Raw genomic sequence first — 20,761 nt, 5'->3', positions numbered from 1 at the left:
CTAATTTACTGCCTTCCTTTAACACAAATGTCATTCTATTTCGTTCTGCTGCGTTTGAGTACCATCATACAGACTGCACGCAGCACTGACAGAGCCGCCTTCCTCGGCAATTAGGCGTAAAGGAATTTCAGAATTATAACTGATGGGCGATTTCGCTTACTTGAGTATTGTATAATATTAAGTAATGTCACTCAATTTGTATCCAATTTAATTGGTTAAACATGTTTTTATGGGAATCCCTTCGCAACAATCATTATCAATGCCTATCCTTTAGTCCATCTATTGCTTAATGTTTTTGTTTTTTTAGCAACTTTTGGTGTTGCGATGTTCCAGTTAGCTTAGTCTTTATTTAAAAAAAAAAATATCTGTACCCCCATTATCTTCAGGGAAAAAAAACATTCCATTCCGAAATTATCCGAGAGTGCTCTAGTTCCAAATTCTGTCCGCGTTACGTGAAGGACCAGACCAAAGTAATCGTTCGCCGAGGTGCTTTCCCAATGCTAACCACCCACTAGCCAAAGTCATGGCGCTACTCAAGCAAAGTTGTTACGTAGCGGGTCGTTTCTCCACAAACCATCTATGGCTGACTCCCAGATGTGTCCCACACGTGAGTATTTAAATTCACATCCATCTAACAGACTCTGGTTCGGGTAGTTTACTAACGGCTTCAGCTGGTGGTCAGACCCGGCCGCGGGCCTCGGAAGTTCCCTCAGCAAGGGTCTGTTTTCACCTCAGCTGTGATGCCACTGGTAGATTGCATGTGTCTAACCGTATGTGTGGTTTATTCGCCGGACTCGTGACCACCGTGTCAGCGTGAATTACCGCGTGTAGAAACAAAGAGAAGCCTCTGAACTAACTGTCAGTGGTGCTCGGCAGGTTTACACCAGCTGCTTATCAACTGCACCCAGATCCACCCCGGAGGGAGCTGACAGAAAGAGGGAGCTGCTCAGTGACGACGGACCCGACCTGCAAGACTTTATTTCGGGGGAATTATCGGAGAAAAGCAAGTGGGCTGAGTACAAAGGCAGCCTGAAGAGGCAGAAGGGAGAGAGGTGAGGCTTCAGTGCTGGATCTAACCTGCTATGTTTGGGAGGGGGCACAGCTGCAGGTTAGGGGTTTGGGCTTGAGTCTCTGTTAAGATGATCACTGACAAAAATAAGGAGTTTGTATTCCACGTGTAGCAGCTGCTGGTTTATTTTTACAGGTTGAATAGCACTTACTGCAGAAATCATGGTCTACACATTTATTCTGTGTCAGAGTAACACAGTTAATGCACATAAACAGAAGCAGAGCCTCTCCACAATCTCATTACAAACACTGCTGAAAGTAATGCTGTGAAAGCTGCAGTAAAAGCAAGGCATTATATATATATACCATCCAGAGGTTTATAAACAGATTCCAGAGCTGCTACTGATCCTCGATGAAGTCTTCCCCAAACTGCAGCCTCTGGCTCAGCTCGTTGCTTGATTATCAGTAAACGTTTTTTTATACGCATTTGGTGTTGGAGTGCTTGCTGGTGAACACAAATGTGCAGTGCTTAAACACAGACACTTAGAAATGAGAGCACTGTCACGTGTCGAGTGACTGACTCTGCTGCTGTTCCTGTCAGGCTGCGGCTTCCTCCGTGGTTGAAGACTGAGATCCCCATTGGAAAGAACTACAACAGGCTGAAGAACACGCTGAGAGAGCTCAACCTTCACACGGTAAGTTTTACGCGTGTAAGTTGTCAGGTAGCCCAGCTGCTTTAAGATCATCGATGTATGAATGCTTGAGATGTAACTGATGTGACCTTTGAGGGCCTCAGCTGATTCACCTTCACGCTGCCGAATACTTATCAAAATATTGCATTTTATCAGCTCGTCAAACACACTGTCTCGGTTACTGCATTTGCTACATTTTTGACTGTTCAACCTTCAGCAGATGGGCTGAAAAATTTTAATTTAAAAAGATAAGAAAGAAGTTTGAAAGTTTGAAGTTTCCAGTGTAACAGCAGCCAAAACATTAAACAAAGCCTATAAAAAAGTTTAAATACAGTGGAATAGCTCAGTTAAAAAAAAAAAACAACAACATTGTAATATGTCAAAATTGCTCAATAGTTTAAATTACACAAAAGCAAGAAATATAAAAGAGCTCAGTGAGTAAAAATCTACAATAAGGAGGTTTATAAGTAAAAATCTAAACAAAATGAATTCAGGTATGAGGCAGGAAGGATTTTTTGTATCTATACTCCAGGGGTCGGGACAAGAGTATGCAGCACTTTTATTGAATTTCTTTATGGAGTTTTTTTTTCTCCCTCTGATGCATCTGTGACTCATTCAGATGTGCCTTAGAGCAGGATGACTGCAGGTCTTTTTAAAAGTCTTAAATACACATTTACCAAATGAGATCTTCAGAAGTATTCGGCTGTCTTAAATTCAGTCTGGAAAGGTCTTAAACATTTTAGAAAATGTGACTGCGATGTAGGGACTTCATAGTTGGACTGAGCCTTTCAGGCTGTGTTTTTACGGGCTGTGTAAAAATGGCTTACAGTAATTGGAGGCTAATAAGACAAATACATTAACATGACGGTTTTAACTCAGGCCTAAAAATAAACTTCAGGATACCAACAACTCCCATTCCTCAGGACCAGCTGGCCTCCAGGCTTGTAATACACCGTTTGGAAACCTGAAGGTGCTGATTACAAGGAAGAAAGATGTGCTAGCTGGCCTGCATGTTATTGTACAAAAGATGCAAGTTGGAGGACAAATAATTTGAGAAATAACATTTACTAGTGAATTTTCACTTTTGGTGTGTATTTCCATCTCACATTTTATCTTAAACAGTCTTTAAAACTTTATTACCTCCAGACATGAAAGGTGTGGCAGTTTGTGTGCATTTATACATCTTTATCCTCACAGAGTGCAGAACCATCAGCTTTCAGGCCCCTCTAGAGACACACCCCCCCCCCCCCCCCCCCCCCCCCCGCCTCTATTTTTAAGATTAGGCTTAAAACTTTCCTTTTTGATAAAGATTATAGTTAGAGCTGGATCAGGTGACCCTGGACCATCCCTTAGTTACGCTGCAATAGGCCTCGGCTGCTGGGGGCTTCCCATGATGCACTGAATATTTCTTCTTCACTCTTCTCTTTTCACTCTATGTTTATACACCACTCTGCATTTAATCACTAATAATTATTAAATTCTAGCTCTTTCTCCTTTAATGTGTCTTTGCTGTCTCTCTCCCTCACCCCCAGCTGGTCATGGCAGACGTCTGCCCCTCCCTGAGCCTGGTTCTGCTGGTTTCTTCCTGTTAAAAGGGAGTTTTTCCTTCCTGCTGTTGCCAAGTGCCTGTTTAAAGGGGGGTCTTTCTAACATGTAGTGTCTTTACCTTATAATATAAAGTGCTTTGAGGGGACTGTTGTTTTTAACAGTTACTATAGGTTTGTTTTTTGTTATTAGTGTATATTTTATTTCATTGTGACTTTTTGTTCTTTTTAGTCTTTTTATTCATTATTGTATTTATGGCAAATTTTAGAAGCAAGATTTAGCAAAATCATTATAGATATCGCAATGTAAACAGAACTTCTTGGCTAGTTTTCCAAGTTCACAGAATCATTTTGTTTTTTTTTAAAGGTTTAGTTTTTATTTTTATTCACAAATGTTTTTCCATATCTAGCTTTAGTTTTTAGTTTAGTTTTAGTTAACGGTAATAACCTTGGTTGTGATTTGTGAGTTGTGACTATTTATAGATGATGTCTGTGTGTTTCCGCAGGTGTGTGAGGAGGCCAGGTGTCCGAACATCGGGGAATGTTGGGGAGGAGGAGAGTACGCCACGGCCACGGCCACCATCATGGTGAGGCTCTGCTGCTGTTATGGAACTGAATTTACTTCTAGTTTTAGAGGAAGGAAAAGAAGCACGCTGATCTCTGTTTGTCTAGAATGTGTTTACCTGTGCGACCAAACTAGTGTCTCCGGTAAAGCACAGAGATCAATCTCATAGTTATTTATTGATTGGGCACAGATGTGTAAAATTCATCATCTGTTCTTTTAATGAACCTCTAACTGGTGCTGCTTTGTCAGTGTTTTGCATGTGTAAGGATTATCTGTTGCATTCTAGTGAGATAAAGAACATTCTCACGTTCTCTCTGTGTGTAGCTGATGGGAGACACGTGCACCCGTGGGTGCAGATTCTGCTCAGTAAAGACGGCCCGTCAGCCTCCGCCTCTGGACCCCGACGAGCCGTACAACACAGCCAAAGCCATCGTCGCCTGGGGGCTGGACTACGTGGTCCTCACCTCGGTTGACAGAGACGGTACTGGATTCCTGTCATGGTGTTTTGGCTCTGTGTATCTTCTGTTGTACAGCATTACAGCATCATGCAAGAATTACATGAGTGATGACGATCAAGGGCATTACAGTAAACACAGATTCATCCATCCATCTTTTTGTATCTTACCCAGAATGGTATTCTAAACAAATAATGTTCAAGATGTATTGATTATTTAAAAATTTCAGCATTTATTTAGTCTTTTTTTGGTCAAAGAGGCTATTATCATTAAAGTCCTTCCTGTCTGAACTCACGCAAAATGATTGTTTCAGTAAATAAGTATCACAGCGTAAGCTCGACACGCCGCATAATTCTTCGGAACAAACGGAACCGTTCCCCAAAACTGTCGTGAATTTCACAGTGTTTTATAGAAGTTGTTGGTTTGTTTTTGTTTCTTTTTTTCCCAGTTTACAAAAAACATTAATGTGCAAAAATTAAAGAAACTCTACGAGCACCTTTTCAAAATATTATCTGTTCTAATAAGACTTATTTTTTTCGTTCTTTGCAGATATTGCTGATGGCGGAGCGGAGCACTTCGCTAAGACTGTTTCTAACCTGAAGGAAAGGTGAACTCCGCTCAGTCCTCTTTGAATGTTTTGTGTGTGTTTTTATCTGAATGCCTTTTGTAAAATAAACTTTGGTTATTTTCTGCTAGAAATTCTCAGATCCTGGTTGAATGTCTGACTCCTGATTTCCGTGGAGACCTAGCGGCGGTGGAGAAGGTTGCCCTGTCGGGATTAGATGTGTATGCCCACAATGTGGAAACGGTGCGTGAGCTGCAAAGGTACTGAGTCCTGCTCCTGTGTTTTACCAGCTGGTCATGCATGATCTTCATTTTATAGGACTATAAATTCTCAAAGTCAGAAGTGAAGCATCTAATTTCTGGTTTTGTCATTAAAAATCTTTGTTTCATGGTCATAAACACACACTAACCATCCTTGTAAAGCAAAGTTAAAATTTATAAAAATATGTTGTTACACATCAGTAACACACTTTGACCAGCAGGTGGTGCAGCAGAGATATTTCTCAGATGCACGGGGATCTCTGTGTGTCCTGTTTTTTCAGGCATGTACGTGACCCCAGAGCAAACTTTGACCAGTCTCTGAGTGTCCTGAAGCACGTGAAAAAGGTCAAACCCACGGTGCTCACTAAGACTTCCATCATGCTGGGGCTCGGAGAGACCGACCAGCAGATCATCAACACTATGACAGGTGTGTAGAGTCTGCAGTCTCGCACAGACGCACATCAAAAATCAAACAAACACCAGCAATTTTCTGACCGTGCTCTCACAATGACGTTACAGAGCTGCGAGAGGCAGCAGTGGACTGTCTAACATTCGGTCAGTACATGCAGCCAACCAAACGCCACCTGAAGGTAAACACACTCTTACTGTTGTCCTGCTGATTACAGACACAGCTGCACCACACATTTAATGTGACTTTTTTTTTTTGGTGGGGGTGCATTAGGTGGAGGAATATGTCACTCCAGAGAGGTTTTCCCACTGGGAGAAAGTTGGGAATGATATGGGCTTCACCTACACAGCCAGCGGGCCGCTGGTGCGATCCTCCTACAAAGCAGGTGAGAAGTGTCTGACTGTTGCAGCTTTACTGTCATGGATATAAAATGTGTTCTTTGAGGCATTGTTTTTGTTATTTTAAAACAGTTTGTATTTGTGGTGTTTTGGATAGTGAGCTCGTGAGGGGTGTGAATCTTCATCTGATTGTCCAAAGCCAACTGAGCTGGAAATAATAAAATGAAGGTGGTGAAAAATTCAACAATAAGAGTAATATATTAAACATTAGATCAATTCAAGTGGTGGAAATCAGCTTCTTGAGGTTGGCTGGCATCTCCCTTAGAGATATTAGTCATTTGGAAAGCACTTGATCTCAAGCTGCTACTCCTCCACATTGACAAGAGCCAGTTTAGGTGTTCTGGATTGGTCTCACCTAGGATGCTTCCTAGATGTGTTTTTAGCCTGTCCTACTGGGAGGAGACCCCGGGGCAGACCCACGACAGACTGGAGATTAACTCTCGGTTGCCTTGGGAATGCGAGCTGGAAGCTGGAGTAAGTGGCTGGGGGGAAGGAGTTGTGGGTATCTCTGCTTAGACTGCTGCCCCCGGGACCGGGACACCAGACAAGAGGCAGAAAACAGCTGGATTGATTGATTCAGTGCATTTCTTGTTTTGTCTTTACAGGAGAGTTCTTTTTAAAGAATCTACTGAAGAAGAGAAAAGCAGAAGTCACTGCAGAAGAATGAGAAGCCTGCCGCTTTTCATCTCAGCCCTACATGCACAGTGTAAAACTAGGCTTCATCCAACTGTAAAATAATGCACTGATTTAAACTACATGTAGGAAAAACATTTATTAGTACAAGGTCAGTGGGAGGCATTAAATAAATCTGCAGAAGTAACATTAACAGACGTGTAAGTATAGGGCTGTTACTTCTGTTCTGTCCTCCCTGAGAACCAGCCAGAGGGCTGCATTTTAAAGAGATCAAAGAAGAAAGAAGCCTGCAGACATGTTGGATAACCTCAGTGTACACCGTATCCACTCTTCCAGCTGGTGTGGGCAGAGGCTGTAATTTGCTTCCTCTCCTCAGGGGCTCCTAAATCACATCTGCCATCACATCCGTCCTCTCAGTGGACTTTGGGCTTTTTTCGGGGGGGGGACTGACCTTTCAGCAGCAGGCTCTGTTCATGAGCACTTTGATGTCTGCTTCTTCAGAACTGATTTAATGAAGCAGGATGATTTTGATCAGTCTTGTGATACAAAGCAAGGCCAAATTAGGCTCCCAGCAGGTAAATGGTTTTGGTTTTTTGCTACATCTGTATCTGCTGAGCTAGTTTGGAGGAAACTGCAGTTTTTTCTAGTATAATGAATTTTAAATTTCACACCTGGACAAGACAGATGTTTTGCACACTGATCGGTTCAAATGTACATTTTTATTTAAAGAACTGAAAGTCTTCTGTTCACCTTTGCGTATTTGTTTCAAATAAATGTAAGAAAAATTAAAAAACAAAGACAAATGAAACATGAATTTACTTGATTTATTGCATTGGCCCTTCTGAGTAAACAGCCACAAATACTGAAGACAGACTGACTGACATACAGTAGATTTATAAAAAAATACAGTATAAAATTGTGATTTAGAACATTACTTGATTTTACAGTAAATATAAGACTTAGGCTGATAGTGTTCATTTAAAATCAGTCCAACAAGCAGGCAACAGCATATCTTACATATAAATGTATAAAATTAACTGTTTATGGAATGGTTTCATTAAGAAAAGGACATTAACACTCCTCTCATCCAACCCCCACACACTGTTCATCAGGTGTGCACCAACAAAAGAGGGCTGGAACCCAAATAAAACACTGAACCAAAAAGAAAAATGTGTTGCATGTCGAGGGATGGAGAAATGAGTTTCAGACTTTTGCTTTGCTGGTGGGCGCTTCACCGGCAGTGATGCGAGGACCAGCGGCTGCTGGGGTGTAGGGGATTCGTGCTGGCGTCACTTTCTTACCGATGGTCTCAATCTGCAGACAGAAAAAAAAAAAAAAACTGACTTTTTGTCCCCCAAATGTTTGCCTCATTGACACTCATTTTGAGGTAAATACATAATAGGGATTTAAAGTGTTATTTATTGCCCCCCAGTCTGCTTACCTGGAAGCCAAGGCCCTGGAGATGAGAGTGAAGGTGGTCCAGCACTCTGCGACCATCAAATATGAAGGCCGGCTTCAGCATATTCATGTAAATCTTATCATAGTCCAGTTCCTGTGGTGGTATTAAGGAGAAGTTACTTAAAAATTTGTTCACAGATTCCACAAATATAAATTGTTAATAATAATAATTTTTTAAAAAAGTAGTAAAATGTAATTGTGACCTTAAACATGTCCCACTCTGTACAGATGACCAATGCATGAGCACTCTGGCAAGCCTCATAAGGGTCTGATGTCACAGTCACCAACTCAGATACTAAAAATTAAAAACAGTTCCAACAAATCTGTTAGTGGGCACCAGTTTAGCTCACACACTGAGCAGGCGACCAAGGCCCAGGCTCGACTCTGACCCGAGGCCCTTTGCTGCAGGTCTTCCTCCACACCCTCTCTCTCCCTGCTTTCCTGTCTCCTCTTCACTGCACTACTAATAAAGGCAACCCCCTCCTGCCCCCCCTGAAAGATCCCCTCTTGGATCTTTGTGATGTGGGAATATCTTTAATAGAGAACTCTCAGGCATAGCAGCCCCACCCACATGCTGTACAAACCTGTTTGTGAGGGACAACCAATCAGAAGAAAGCTGGCTTCAAGTGAAAGGTACCAAAACACTTACTGCATCGAGGCCCAGTAAAAGACAAATAAAGATAATTTTGAAATGTGAATCAGAGTTCAAGAATAAAAATATAGGAGGTGGAATTGAGCAAAATAGGCCACCTTTAAGATGTTTACACGCCTGAGACATGATGTGCTGCAGTCCTATCAGAGGGTCTCCTGATCATGTCCTTTACACCCACCCAAACATAATGTAGGCGGGCTTAAAGGACATGATATACTTGCTTCATTGGCTTAAATTCTGCCTAAAAGGAGATATGAACTTTTATCTATTGCACCACAGTAGCAGTTAACACAATTTATAAATCTCATGATTAATGCCCTGGAATTCAGGTTTATTTTTAAGCCTTATTATCTGATATTAATATCAGATTAGTAATCAAGTCATTTTAATTTTTGTAGAGTTTGATAACATCATTACCTGTCCTGTATGCATGTTAAGCTTGACCCTGTATGCAGTTTGCCTAGCATAAGCATCCCTGTTGATACAAAGGATCAGCACCGCTATGGCTCACTTATCACATTACAATCAAGTTTATTTAATCTGTTTGTTTAAGCTGCTAACAGCAGAGTACTGAAGAGAGCAAAAGGTGTTTTCTGTAGTTTTCTCACACAGATGTGACTGAGTATCAAATAATCTGTGTTCTTAAACTGTCCCTGTAATCTGCAACAAGGTCAACAAAAATCAACCACACAATGTAATCTTTGCAGTATTGCATTGGAAACTGTAACCTTGGTAAACACACAAACATGCTCAAGTGCACACACCTCTCTCTGGGTTGTCCTCGGAGATGCTGGGCTGGGAGAGGTCGTGGATGATTTGCTCTTTAAGAACTTTGGGGTCATAGATGAATAGCTTGGCTCCCTCATCCATCAGATACTTAGAAATGTAGATACTGGATGACTCCCTGGAGTTCCACAATGCACAAACACAAAACACACACACACCTAGATATCAGCTCAAATCAGGGTTATAGTTCACAGGTGTTGGCGAAAAGCTACATGTAAGTGATCAGCAGTGACTCTGCATGTTATGTATGTACAAAGAGCACACTGAGGGGCTTAGATATCAGCTCTGATCAGGGTTATAGTTCACAGGTGTTGGCAGGTCTACATGTAAGTGATCAGCAGTGACTCTGCATGTTATGTATGTACAAAGAGCACACTGAGGGGCTTAGATATCAGCTCTGATCAGGGTTATAGTTCACAGGTGTTGGCAGGTCTACATGTAAGTGATCAGCAGTGACTCTGCATGTTATGTATGTACAAAGAGCACACTGAGGGGCTTAGATATCAGCTCTGATCAGGGTTATAGTTCACAGGTGTTGGCAGGTCTACATGTAAGCGATCAGCAGTGACTCTGCATGTTGTGTGTACAAACCGAGGGTTTTAAATGGGCTCATGGATTTTTCATACAATGTGAGGTTTATCATTAACAAATGCTTAACAAAGCTGTTTCAACAGAACCGTAAGAGGCAAAAACTAAAATAATAGGAGACAAACCTCGTGTCACCAGTGTCCTTTTTGAAGGAAAAGCCCAGCAGAGCAATCTTTTTGCCAGTGACAGTGTTGAAGAGACAATCAATGATCCTGCAGGCAAACCGCCGTCTTTGGTACTCATTCATGTCAATCACCTAAAATAAATAACCAGCAAATGAGAACAAGGTGAATGTAGAAAGCTCAGACCCATTTTAAAACAAAAAATTAAAATGGAGGTGCCATGCTGCATTGTTCGCACCTGCTGCCAATAGGAAGCCACCTCAGGCAGGTTGAGGGCCTCGCACAGATACACCAGGTTCAACACATCCTTCTGGAAACAGCTCCCTCCGAAACCTGGACGAGGTGTCAGAGGCAGCAAAGAGATGAATGGCAAACATTTGTATGTGTTTAACTGATGTTTTAAAACAAACAAACAAAAAAACAAACAACACACACATACACCTCTTACCTACGCTGGCTTTAAGGAACTTGTTGCCTATTCTCTGGTCCATACCAATCGCCTTGGCCACCTCCTCCACGTCGGCTCCGGTGGCCTCGCACAGAGCACTGATGCTGTTGATGCTGCTGATTCGCTGTGCCAGGAATGCATTGGCTGCCTGCACATGCAGGAAGACTCATTTAGAGCCATTATAGGGACAAGTATTGTGATAATCACTTTAGTATATGAATGAATGAACAACTAAATAAACACAATATACGTATATCCAGGCAAAAACTTTAACTCTTTGACTCAAGTGTAAAGTCTGGCTCTTTTTCTTGGTCTTACATTACAGAAAAATTCAAAAATTTACACTTTTTTTTTGGTGTTTTATATACCCTTCAATGAACTGATCAATCAAGAAAATCATTTGGAAATAGATTAACACTAATCTTACTTGCATTTCTAGTTATACAGGATAGTGAACCAAATCTCATTGTATTTATTGACTGTTGAACTAATAAAAGAAACAATATCAAAAATATCAATCGTGACACAATTGATATTGTCCAATAAAACTGACCTTTTGACAGTCAATTAATAGCTACAATAATCATCAAATGTATGTAAACAGGGCAGCACGGTGGCACAGTGGTTAGCACTGCTGCCTCACAGTTAGAATACCATCTGGAAGGCCTGGGTTCGATTCCACCTTGGCCCAGGCCTCTCCCTCTCTCTGTGTGGAGTTTGCATGTTCTCCCCGTGCTTGCGTGGGTACTCCGGTTTCCTCCCACATTCCAAAGACATGCACTTACTGGGGTTAGGTTAATTGGCTATTCTAAATTGCCCATAGGTGTGAATGAGAGTGTGAAAGTGAGTGTGAAAGGTTGTTCGTCTTTCTGTGTTGGCCTTGTGACAGGCTGGGGACCTGTTCAGGGTGTACCCTGCCTCTCGCCCTATGACAGCTGGGATAGGCTCCAGCCCCCCCGCGACCCTGAACAGGATAAGCGGAAGCAAATGGATGGATGGATGGATGTATTGAAACAGTTCTTTGTTCTGGACCTCACTCAGAGTTTCACTCACCAGCTTGGACAGCTCAGATGACCATGTGTTGGTGGTGATGATTCGCGCCTTGGGGACCCAGCATTCATATACAGCACACAGCGCTCTGATTGCCTTTTGACCTTCAGCCGTCTCATCTCCACCAATCAGGACGCGGTCTGGCTCCTTCAGATCCCGCACCGCTGTTCCTTCTGCCAGGAACTCAGGGTTGGACAGCACCTGAAGCGGCAGTGCAACTTTAGAAATGAGCAGAATGGCAGAGATCAGAGAGCTCTGCGCATGTGACGGTACGCACTTGCAGATTGAGGCTGGGTTTGGTGTTTGCGTCAAATATCCGTCTAATGCTCTCGGCGGCGCGCACCGGGACCGTGCTCTTTTCTGTGACAATCTTGTAGCCGTCAGATACCTCTACAATCCGCCGAGCACACGCCTCGATGAACTTCAGGTCAGCTGCACGACCTTTCCCCATCCCATATGTCTTTGTTGGGGTGTTTACCTGCCGAAGGAGCGCAAGGTGGGTTTTATTACTTTAGCTGGCTAAACAGACAAAAATGGTGTGGGGTGTAGAGCCCAAACAATATTTTGATCAATCATTATCAGCCTGCCAGAGGTATATGTATACTGATGTATATATTAGCACCAATATGAAAACTGAATACAGAAAATGATGCTGGGGGAATTTAGAAATAGTGTAATTACAAAGATGTTACACATCACAGCTGTTACACATCACCACTGAAAATCCAGTATCGGTCGGTCAGGCTCTAATACTGTGCGTGTGCAGTGCAAACGGATGGACTCACTGAGATAAAGACCAGGTCGGCGTCTCTGATGGCTGAGTCTATGTCTGTGGAAAAAAACAAGTTTCTCCCTCGGCATGATTCAACCACCTCTTTCAGTCCGGGCTGAAATGGAAGGAAGTGGGAGGCTGCGTTAGTAATAGGAAAAGAAAAAGAAAACGTGACGAGTGTAACGCAAGCTCACAATGACCACCGACAGCCCTTAAACTACTCATGATGATGTAATACACTGTGGTCCGGGTTGACGTAGAGAAGTTGCAACATAGTCTGGAACTAATTTAGGTTTCATTTGGTCCATGAGGTGGAGCAATGTTTTACAAAAATGTGTCCTGGAACTGTTGCCTGGTTACACCTACTCCTTCAAAACTGTTTTCCAGTTTAATCAATGAAGCTTAAAGAATTTCTGAGATGCTGTATATGAATCTCACAGCTGAGCATATCAGTGCTCCTAAGAGCCTATGACCTACTCCGGCTAGTTAAAGTTTTACTAGATCTTTAACAATTAATCCTGACATACTATCCTCAGTTTTTTTTTTTTTTTTTAAAGATAATGGCACATTACCTCATAAATGGGCAGAGTGTCAGAATTCCAGGCTTTGATTCGGGACTCATTGACGTCCACAACAGTCACTGTGATCTCAGGGCACATATGGGCAATGACGCTGCAAGTTGGGCCTCCTACATACCCCGCACCGATGCAACAGATCCTCTTTATTTGAAACATCTGTGGAGGATACAACACAGAGCTATACAAATTAGGAAAACAATCAAGTAAACATACAAATAAAGAGATTTGTACATCTTGCAGGGCCTGGCAATAGCTGCTGTCCGTATCAATAGTTCTGCCAGATAAGAAAACGGGGGAGGGGATCATATGGTGACCTCCTGCAAGGAATTTCTTTTGTTCTGAAAATAGTTTAAAAGTTTTTCAATTTATATTGATAAAATAAGAAAAATTCAGCAAATGCTTACATTTAATGAGCTTAAAGATTACCTCAACTGTAGCCTAACTATAAGAGTTTTTGATTACTTACCATTTGACCAATTAATTGATCATCTGACTTATTTCAGCTTTGCTAAAAATAAAAACCAATTAAATCTGGACAATGTTAAACATGAATTCACTCTAATTGAGAATTCTCTATCAGGAAAGCAGGTATTTAATATCACTGCTATATTCAATTAACACAGCTAAGACCATCACTGAAGCTGAATAATTTGATTAATCAAGTAGTCAATGACAAAATCAACTACTTTGACAGCATCTCAAACTTTTTCTAGCATTTAAAGTTTTTTTTTTCTAGGTCCGGTTTCTCTGGAGATGATAGTGAATCAGAAGCAGTTTAAACTCCTAAATAATTATCAAATTACCTAATAATTAAAATAATGACTAGTTCACACACAGGAAAATATGTTCTCTGCTCAGCTGATTGGCTGCTACATACAAAAGAGGAGTGCTTCCTCTCCAATAATCAGATTTTCGTCTCTGAAGCGGTGTAAAATCCTCCTGTGGGAGTACTTCACCTCGTCCCCGGTGCCTCGGTGATAGCTACCAGGTGCACCGTTGTAGCCTTGTAGAAAATAAAGAGCCTTTTATTGAAGCTCAGCCACGTCAAGCAGAGCTGAAAAAGGAGCCCTTTATCCCTGATACCTTTCAGTTAGTCCACGTTAGCTGCCAGGAGGTGATGTGGCACTGTTTGGGTAACCGCACATCAACAGGACAATGATGAAGCTACTTTACCTCATCTTCTTTAAAGCTAACAGAGCGAACTATACACGAGAAAGAATGAATGAATGTGTTTGCTCTCAGCGGGTTAGCTAACGGTTTGTTACCTCGACAGTCTCTGAACTTCAGCAATGCGCAGACTGTTAGCTCCTCCGCAAAAATGTGCCCTGTCCCTGTGCGTCGAATTCGCAGTTAAGACACGACAAACGAGGGCAAACCCAAACTGGACGGTTAAAATCACACCACTGAAGTCTTTACGCCAACTTTTCTATGCTGCTCCCCCACCTACACTGGAGCTCTTCTTGGAATGACCAAGTATTTATGACTACACAACTTCCGGCGCCATGCTTTCAAAGTAAAAGCGTCAGACGTTCACATCCACTCATCATGAGCATGAATGTCATGGTAATTTGGGGGCTCTTAATTAGGCCCGAGCCAACCGAAGGGTCGGCGAGGAGCCTATTGTGATTGTAAGGGGGGGGCGGTGCAAAAATGGGGGCGGTCGCATGGGACGCGGTCGCAAGTGACCCCGGACCTCATGGGGACGTGCGCCAGGTCGAGACGTTTCCGAAAAGGTATATTTGAAGGTGACTGGAAAAGCGCATAATTGTTTTTGTTAGCATTCTTCATTATTATTTTTCTAATTCTTCTTTTTCTTTCTCCGTCTATCGCCTCAAATTTGACCCCCTGAACATATACGAAAACTCACCATTTTCGCTACAGAGGTCAGGTCTGGTGAAAAATTCATTTTTTTAATGTCGCCAAGAACAACGTAAGAGGGGGCTCCACGGCGCCACCCGGAAATTTCAGTTTTCGGCCCTCTATGGGAGAGGCCACGATCAACTTTGTCGTAGAACCACGAAATTCGCGTCACACACAGATCATACCAAGACAAGCAAAAAATGCTCTTGGACCACCCCCCCACAACAAACAGGAAGTCAGCCATCTTGGCCTGAACTTTGCCCTCTGCCAAGTCAGCGATTATGCACACCTCGTATTTTAATCATCTCCTCCTAGGGCGTTATACCTACAGTCACCAAAATCGCTCAGCATAATCTACACAAGCAGGGCATCAAGAGATATTCATGGTTTTGTAGAATATTAAACGGTGTTTTCACAAGGGGGCGCTGAACTTGGCCTTCGTTTTAGCCTTTTTTACACTCACCTTTTCTGTCATCACTCGTGCATGCTTTGCCCGATTCTTCCCAAACTTTAATAACTTATGTAGTGTCCCACCCTGTATCCATAAATGAAGAAACAATGGCAATTCCTGCAATAGCGCCCCCTACATAATCAAAATAAAATTTACATGGAGCTCCAAAATTTTAGTTACTCCTACAATTATGAAATTTGGTTTACACATTCTGTATATGAGCCTGATCAAAAAAGTCAATCACACCCATGCCTCATTTTGCACCCCGCCCCCGTAACCACGCCCCCAATCCCCCATTCATTTTCAATGGAAAAATGAACATTTCTGCATGACACACTTTATTCACGTCTTTTGATCTGTACATTGACCACAAACATTTCCAGTAAAGCCCATGATGATGTTACACTGCAGGGGGCGTGGCCCTGGCGCCATGGCGAGCTTCGATCCTTCGCCATGACATTTCGATTGCCTCTCATTCTCATATATTTGTCCGATTACCCTCAAACTTCACAAGTGTGATAAGTACACAGTCCTGAACACATACACATGACATGATTGAATGCAGCTATAGCGCCCCTAGTGGAAACAGGAAGTTGCTCTAATTCAAACACTCATTGTCCAATCTGCACCAAACTTCACAAGTGTGATAAGGACCCACCCCTGCACGCATCCAGGTGAAACTGAATGACAGTGACAGCGCCACCTAGTGGAAACAGGAAGTTGCTCTAATTTAAACACTCATTGTCCAAACTTCACAAGTGTGATAAGGACTCACTCCTGAACACATGCGCATGACATTATTGAATGCCAGTTGCAGCGCCACCTACTGGAAACACATGCCGTAACAGCTCAACCTCGGGTTTTACATTCGGCAGAAGAAGCGGGTCGCTGGGGGTTTGTGAGGCTTGCATGTGGCTCGGTGGGGGTTTGCGGAGCTTGTAGGTGACTTGCTGGGGGTTCGCGGGGGCTCACAGGGGGTTCGCGCGGGGTTTGGCGGGCGCGCAGGCGGCGAGGGCCTTTAACGCCGCTTGCGGCTTTAATTATTTCTTTGAACTGTTCTTTTTCCAGGGTGGAATGATTGTACAAAATTTTTAATTACTTTAACAGCAAGAATTGGATGCACAAGTTGGAATTTATTGAGTCAAAAATATACATACATGCTCAAATATATACATACAATCACTTAAATATTTTAATAATATGCTGTTGACAGTTCTCCTTTTAACTTGACAAAGTTAGTGATTATCATTGAATAAAACTTCTAGTTTCTCTTTGCCAGCATTGAACGATTTGTTAGACAGAATTTATTGAACTGACCATTATTCAGAACTCCAAGGAACTTAGTGAAGATCTAAGAAGAACTGTAGATATGCACAATACATATATACTGTACATATGGCTGGATAGCTCTCTGCTGACATCATCCATACACGTTGATGACAATTTGAACCAAACATTTCAAATACCTCAGCCTTTTCTGTTTCCTTTTCCTAAGAATGGCTTCTTGATAGCACCCTTCATCTGAGACCATTTCTGATGAGGCTTCAGTGAACAGTAGAAGGATCAACTGAGCGTCCATGTGCATCTCTCTGGTCCAGTGTGAGGTCTTTGCTGTATTTTTCCTGTTTCTTAAGGACATGACTTTCAGATACTGTTCATCTGCTGTAGATAGTATTTTAGGCTTGCCACTTCTTCTTCTGTCCTCAACTTGTCTAGTTTCCTAGATTTTTTAAAGACACACTGTCTCTATAAGATACGCCAAATTCTGTTTTGGGAATCACCTTGTTGCAAAAATGCTATTTTATGCCTGTTACCTCCCTTGAGATGCTCTGCCAGACTACTGATGCCACCTTCAGTTGCTGCTTGTTTGTGGGTCTCTGTTTTCGGTTTTGTCTTCAGTAACTGAAAACATGCTCTATTGGGTTGTGATCAGGTGACTGACTTGGCCATTGAATAGTATCTCATTTCTTTGCCTTGAGAAATTATTGGGTTACTGTATTGCATCATCATCTATTTGCTCTGTGAAGTGCTGTCTGATGAGTTTTGCAGCATTTGGCTGAATCTGAGCATATCTGTATCTGAGTATACCCCTGTGCACTTCAGAGTTCATCCTGCTGCTTCTATCAGCAGTCACATGCTCAATAAACACTAGTGAGCTGGTTCCACTGGCAGCCATACATGCCCATGCCGTAACACTGCCTCCATTATGTTTTCATATTTTTATTCAGTTTTATCTATATAGTGCCAAATCACAACAAAGAGTCACCTCAATGTGCATTATACTATAAGGTAAAGACCCTACAATAATTACAGAGAAAGCCCAACAGTCAAGACGACCCCCTATGAGCAAGCACTTGGTGACAGCGGGAAAGAAAAACTCCCTTTTAACAGGAAGAAACCTCGGGCAGAACCAGGCTCAGGGAGGGTCAGTCATCTGCTGCGACTGATTAGATGAGGAGAGAGAGACAGGACAAAAGACATGCTGTGGAAGAGAGCCAGAGATTAACAATAACTGATTAAATGCGGCGTGGTGTATAAACAGTAAAAATAGGTGAATGAAAAGAAACTCAGTGCATCATGGGAACCCCCCAGCAGCCTAGGCCTATAGCAGCATAACTAAGGGATGGTTCAGAGTCACCTAATCCAGCCCTAACTGTAAGCTTTATCTATGATGTGGTATGTGTTGGATTATGAGCTGCTTCACTCCTCCACACTTTTCTCTTCCCATCACTGTAAACCCTCTGTATTTCCATTCATGAAGGCGTATCTTCATTGTAGACCTTGACAATGACATGCCTAATTCCCCGAGTCTTCTTTATTTGGTTAGATGTTGTGAAGTTGTCTTTTTTTAATGTTTATAATTATGTCATTATCCACTTTAGTTGTCTTCTGTGGTCTTTCAGGCCTTTTAGTGTTGCTGAACTGCCCAGTGCATTCATTATTTTTAAAAATGCACCATTGTTGACTTGGCCACTCCTAAGGTTTTTGGAATAGGCTGAACAAACAAGATAAGCCAACTGATGGCCTCCCTCTCTTGCACTAACAGATACCAAATAGTACCTGGAATCAACTCTTGATCTTTTATCTACCAAATTTATCATAAAATGACAAGGATACAGGGCACACCTGGAGATGAAACTGCTTGTCAGTTAATTGTCCAATTACATTTGAGCCTCTGAAAATGGGGGTCCATGTATAAAAATGGCCGTAATTCCCTAAACCCCTCGAATTAAAGCTGAAAGTCGGCACTTCAAAATCTGCTGTGGTGGTGTACAGAGGCAAAAATACACAAACTTTCTCCAGTTATAAACTTAACTGTAGCTGACAAATTGTTAATACATTCTGATGGATAATGTACTAAAGTGTACCCATGTTTATATAAACGATCACATGCATTTATCTTTGACATATTCCAAGAATCACATGATTTTTTTTTTTACCCAATTTTTCAAACATTTGATTTATAAAACATATAAAAATATAAACGTACAAGTAGAGCTGCTGGCTAAAACAAAATCAGATAAAAAATAGAAAATTCAACAGCTGTCATTCTCATACAGGACAAAACTTGCAATTTAAATAAAAGCATATAACATAGCACCATCAGATATGATACGGGTGTTATGCTACATTTTATTTGTCATCTTCGAAAAGGTATGGTTTTATTTGGGGGGCTCCACGGTGGAGGTGGACTATCTCCAAGTATCGCTTGTATTCGTCTCTCTTCTTTCCGCCTCTTCTGCTCAAGATCTTTTCTTGCCTGAAGAAAAAAAAAACAAACTTGTGACACCAGCCACAAGAACAATGACTCCCCAGATCACGTCTATATTTAAGATTACTCAATTTGTGAACCTATAAAAATGCTTTATACAAGCAGCTATAAATACAGTACCAGTCAAAAGTACCAGTCAAAAGTTTGGAGACACCCACACCCCCCCACACACCTCCTCAGTCTGGCCACTGAGGAGGTGGGAGATGGACTTCAGGCTGACAAAATGAAGCTCAGAGTCAAAGATCACTCCCATTATGATCTCAACTACACCTGTAAAGTTTCATGACTGTGTCTTGCTCTTAAAGCTGCTGGAGATGGAGAAAGTTACTGCACTGCGAGTCACACGTATCCAAGGCAACACAACATAAAACTCTGAGGTCAGGAAATGATTACTCAAAGAAGAAATGAGTCCGGATATACAGTACTGAGCTAAAGTCTTGAGTCACTCCTCATTTCTTTATATTTTGCGATGAAAGGGGGAAATAAATGTAGCAATTTATCGAAACATGCAAACATGCATGGAAATACAGTTTCTAAGGAGAAAACAGTTTGCACCGTTCTAACGACCTTGAAAGTCAGTATTTGGTATGACCATCTTTATGATTACATGCTGGACACACTGGACACCAAGCCAAGTTAAAAACCTCTTTGGCAATCAGCTTTTTGTTGTCAAACTGTGTCATCTTTGGCATTTTGCATAGATTCAACTAAAGAAATGGGAACAAATGATGTGTTTTTGTGACAGGCTGCTAACCTAAAAGAACCTAAAGATACAATTGAAAACTGGCTCTAAATAACAGTACCTCAAAAATGCACTGAAACAGTTGGTCTAATGCTCGGATTTTTCCTCCTGAGCAGTGAAAACTGTCGTTACCATAGGAAGTCACAAGTGAAGAGTTCACACTTACAGACTGGTGGTGACTGCTAAGTGAGAGACCATCTGTCTCAACAAGCAGCGACACCTCTGATGCCATTAATAATCGTTAATCCTTCTACTTACCACCCAGTTTTCATACGTCTCTAAGGCCATTTTATCTCTTTCTTCCTTGATGTATTTCTCCTCCTCTGCTTTATTTTTGAGTTCTCTGCGCTCTGACGTGAGTTTTTCATGGAGAACATCTTTCTTCTTTTCACACCTTAAGTGTTAAGAAAATTGTAAAAAAAAAAAAAAAAAATTTAATTAATTAATTTAATTTAATCAAAAAAACTGTATTAGATGTCTCTGCTGAGTGCTTTTTGAGAAGGAAATAGTGGATGAAGATCTCGCTTTGACTGCCATCTAGTGGTTGATATTTTTCAAACACAGAGTTTGGTGTGACCTACAAATATTACAGCTTTTACATGTATGTAAAACATCTATGCACAGTCTATTCATCCCTACCACTAAAGAGTATTAATGTGCAAAGCTCAATCATCTTCCGGATCTGTTGTTCAGACCTCACGGCAAAACACTGCATTCTCAGTGCCTTAAAAGTAAGAGACATCACATTTCACCACATTTAAACAAACATGACAAATCAATAATGGATGATTTCCACTCACCAGTTAGAAAAGGCAGATCTGCTGTCTTTCTTTCTTTCTTCCTCCTGCTCTTGTTCTGTCAGCTTCAGTTTATTTTCAGCCTCCCTTTGTTTCCTGTACTTCTCTTTGAGTAGATGATCATGCTCATGTTTCCATTTCTCAAACACCTTTAAT

General features: G+C 41.7%; 3 protein-coding genes across 3 annotated transcripts in view; 1 reads left to right on the top strand and 2 right to left on the bottom strand.

Annotated features, from left to right (window-relative positions):
• Window positions 1–471: 471 nt before the first annotated feature.
• Window positions 472–6,602, top strand: lias (lipoic acid synthetase). Its single transcript, XM_030735074.1, has 11 exons — window positions 472–607; window positions 877–1,052; window positions 1,610–1,703; window positions 3,751–3,831; window positions 4,134–4,290; window positions 4,814–4,871; window positions 4,961–5,089; window positions 5,371–5,516; window positions 5,609–5,679; window positions 5,772–5,883; window positions 6,502–6,602. The coding sequence occupies exons 1-11, from the start codon at window positions 524–526 to the stop codon at window positions 6,561–6,563; spliced, it is 1,170 nt and encodes a 389-aa protein (XP_030590934.1). The 5' UTR covers window positions 472–523; the 3' UTR covers window positions 6,564–6,602.
• A 737-nt stretch (window positions 6,603–7,339) lies between these two features.
• ugdh (UDP-glucose 6-dehydrogenase) lies at window positions 7,340–14,460 on the bottom strand. The gene is made up of 12 exons (XM_030735060.1): window positions 14,249–14,460; window positions 12,978–13,139; window positions 12,419–12,520; window positions 11,911–12,111; window positions 11,637–11,834; window positions 10,584–10,731; window positions 10,374–10,468; window positions 10,139–10,269; window positions 9,404–9,543; window positions 8,191–8,282; window positions 7,971–8,081; window positions 7,340–7,843 (listed from the first exon to the last, which is right to left on the bottom strand). Exons 2-12 carry the CDS (start codon window positions 13,137–13,139, stop codon window positions 7,733–7,735), a joined length of 1,491 nt encoding a protein of 496 aa, XP_030590920.1. The 5' UTR covers window positions 14,249–14,460; the 3' UTR covers window positions 7,340–7,732.
• A 4,379-nt stretch (window positions 14,461–18,839) lies between these two features.
• The window catches only part of smim14 (small integral membrane protein 14), an 8,830-nt gene continuing 6,908 nt past the window's right edge, over window positions 18,840–20,761 (bottom strand). Inside the window, exons 5-7 of the mRNA XM_030751712.1 lie at window positions 20,609–20,754; window positions 20,067–20,202; window positions 18,840–19,054 (exon numbers count right to left, since the gene is read on the bottom strand). Coding sequence (XP_030607572.1) covers window positions 18,935–19,054; window positions 20,067–20,202; window positions 20,609–20,754 — 402 coding nt within the window. The 3' untranslated portion in view covers window positions 18,840–18,934. The remainder of the gene's footprint in view (window positions 19,055–20,066; window positions 20,203–20,608; window positions 20,755–20,761) is intronic.

This window comes from Archocentrus centrarchus, chromosome 1, assembly GCF_007364275.1.
Source record: "Archocentrus centrarchus isolate MPI-CPG fArcCen1 chromosome 1, fArcCen1, whole genome shotgun sequence".
NCBI classification, from domain to species: Eukaryota; Metazoa; Chordata; class Actinopteri; order Cichliformes; family Cichlidae; genus Archocentrus; species Archocentrus centrarchus.
The sequence above is the reverse complement of the archived record's forward strand: the minus strand, read 5'-3'. Positions and strand labels throughout refer to the sequence as shown.

Coding starts and splice junctions, on each gene's coding strand:
- lias (XM_030735074.1), top strand. CDS start 524: ATGGCGCTACTCAAGCAAAGTTGTTACGTAGCGGGTCGTTTCTCCACA. Junction 608..876: donor CTCCCAGATGTGTCCCACAC/GTGAGTATTTAA, acceptor GGTGCTCGGCAG/GTTTACACCAGCTGCTTATC. Junction 5,884..6,501: donor GCGATCCTCCTACAAAGCAG/GTGAGAAGTGTC, acceptor TTGTCTTTACAG/GAGAGTTCTTTTTAAAGAAT.
- ugdh (XM_030735060.1), bottom strand. CDS start 13,139: ATGTTTCAAATAAAGAGGATCTGTTGCATCGGTGCGGGGTATGTAGGA. Junction 12,521..12,977: donor ACACTCTGCCCATTTATGAG/GTAATGTGCCAT, acceptor CTTCCATTTCAG/CCCGGACTGAAAGAGGTGGT. Junction 9,544..10,138: donor AAGGACACTGGTGACACGAG/GTTTGTCTCCTA, acceptor GTGGAACTCCAG/GGAGTCATCCAGTATCTACA.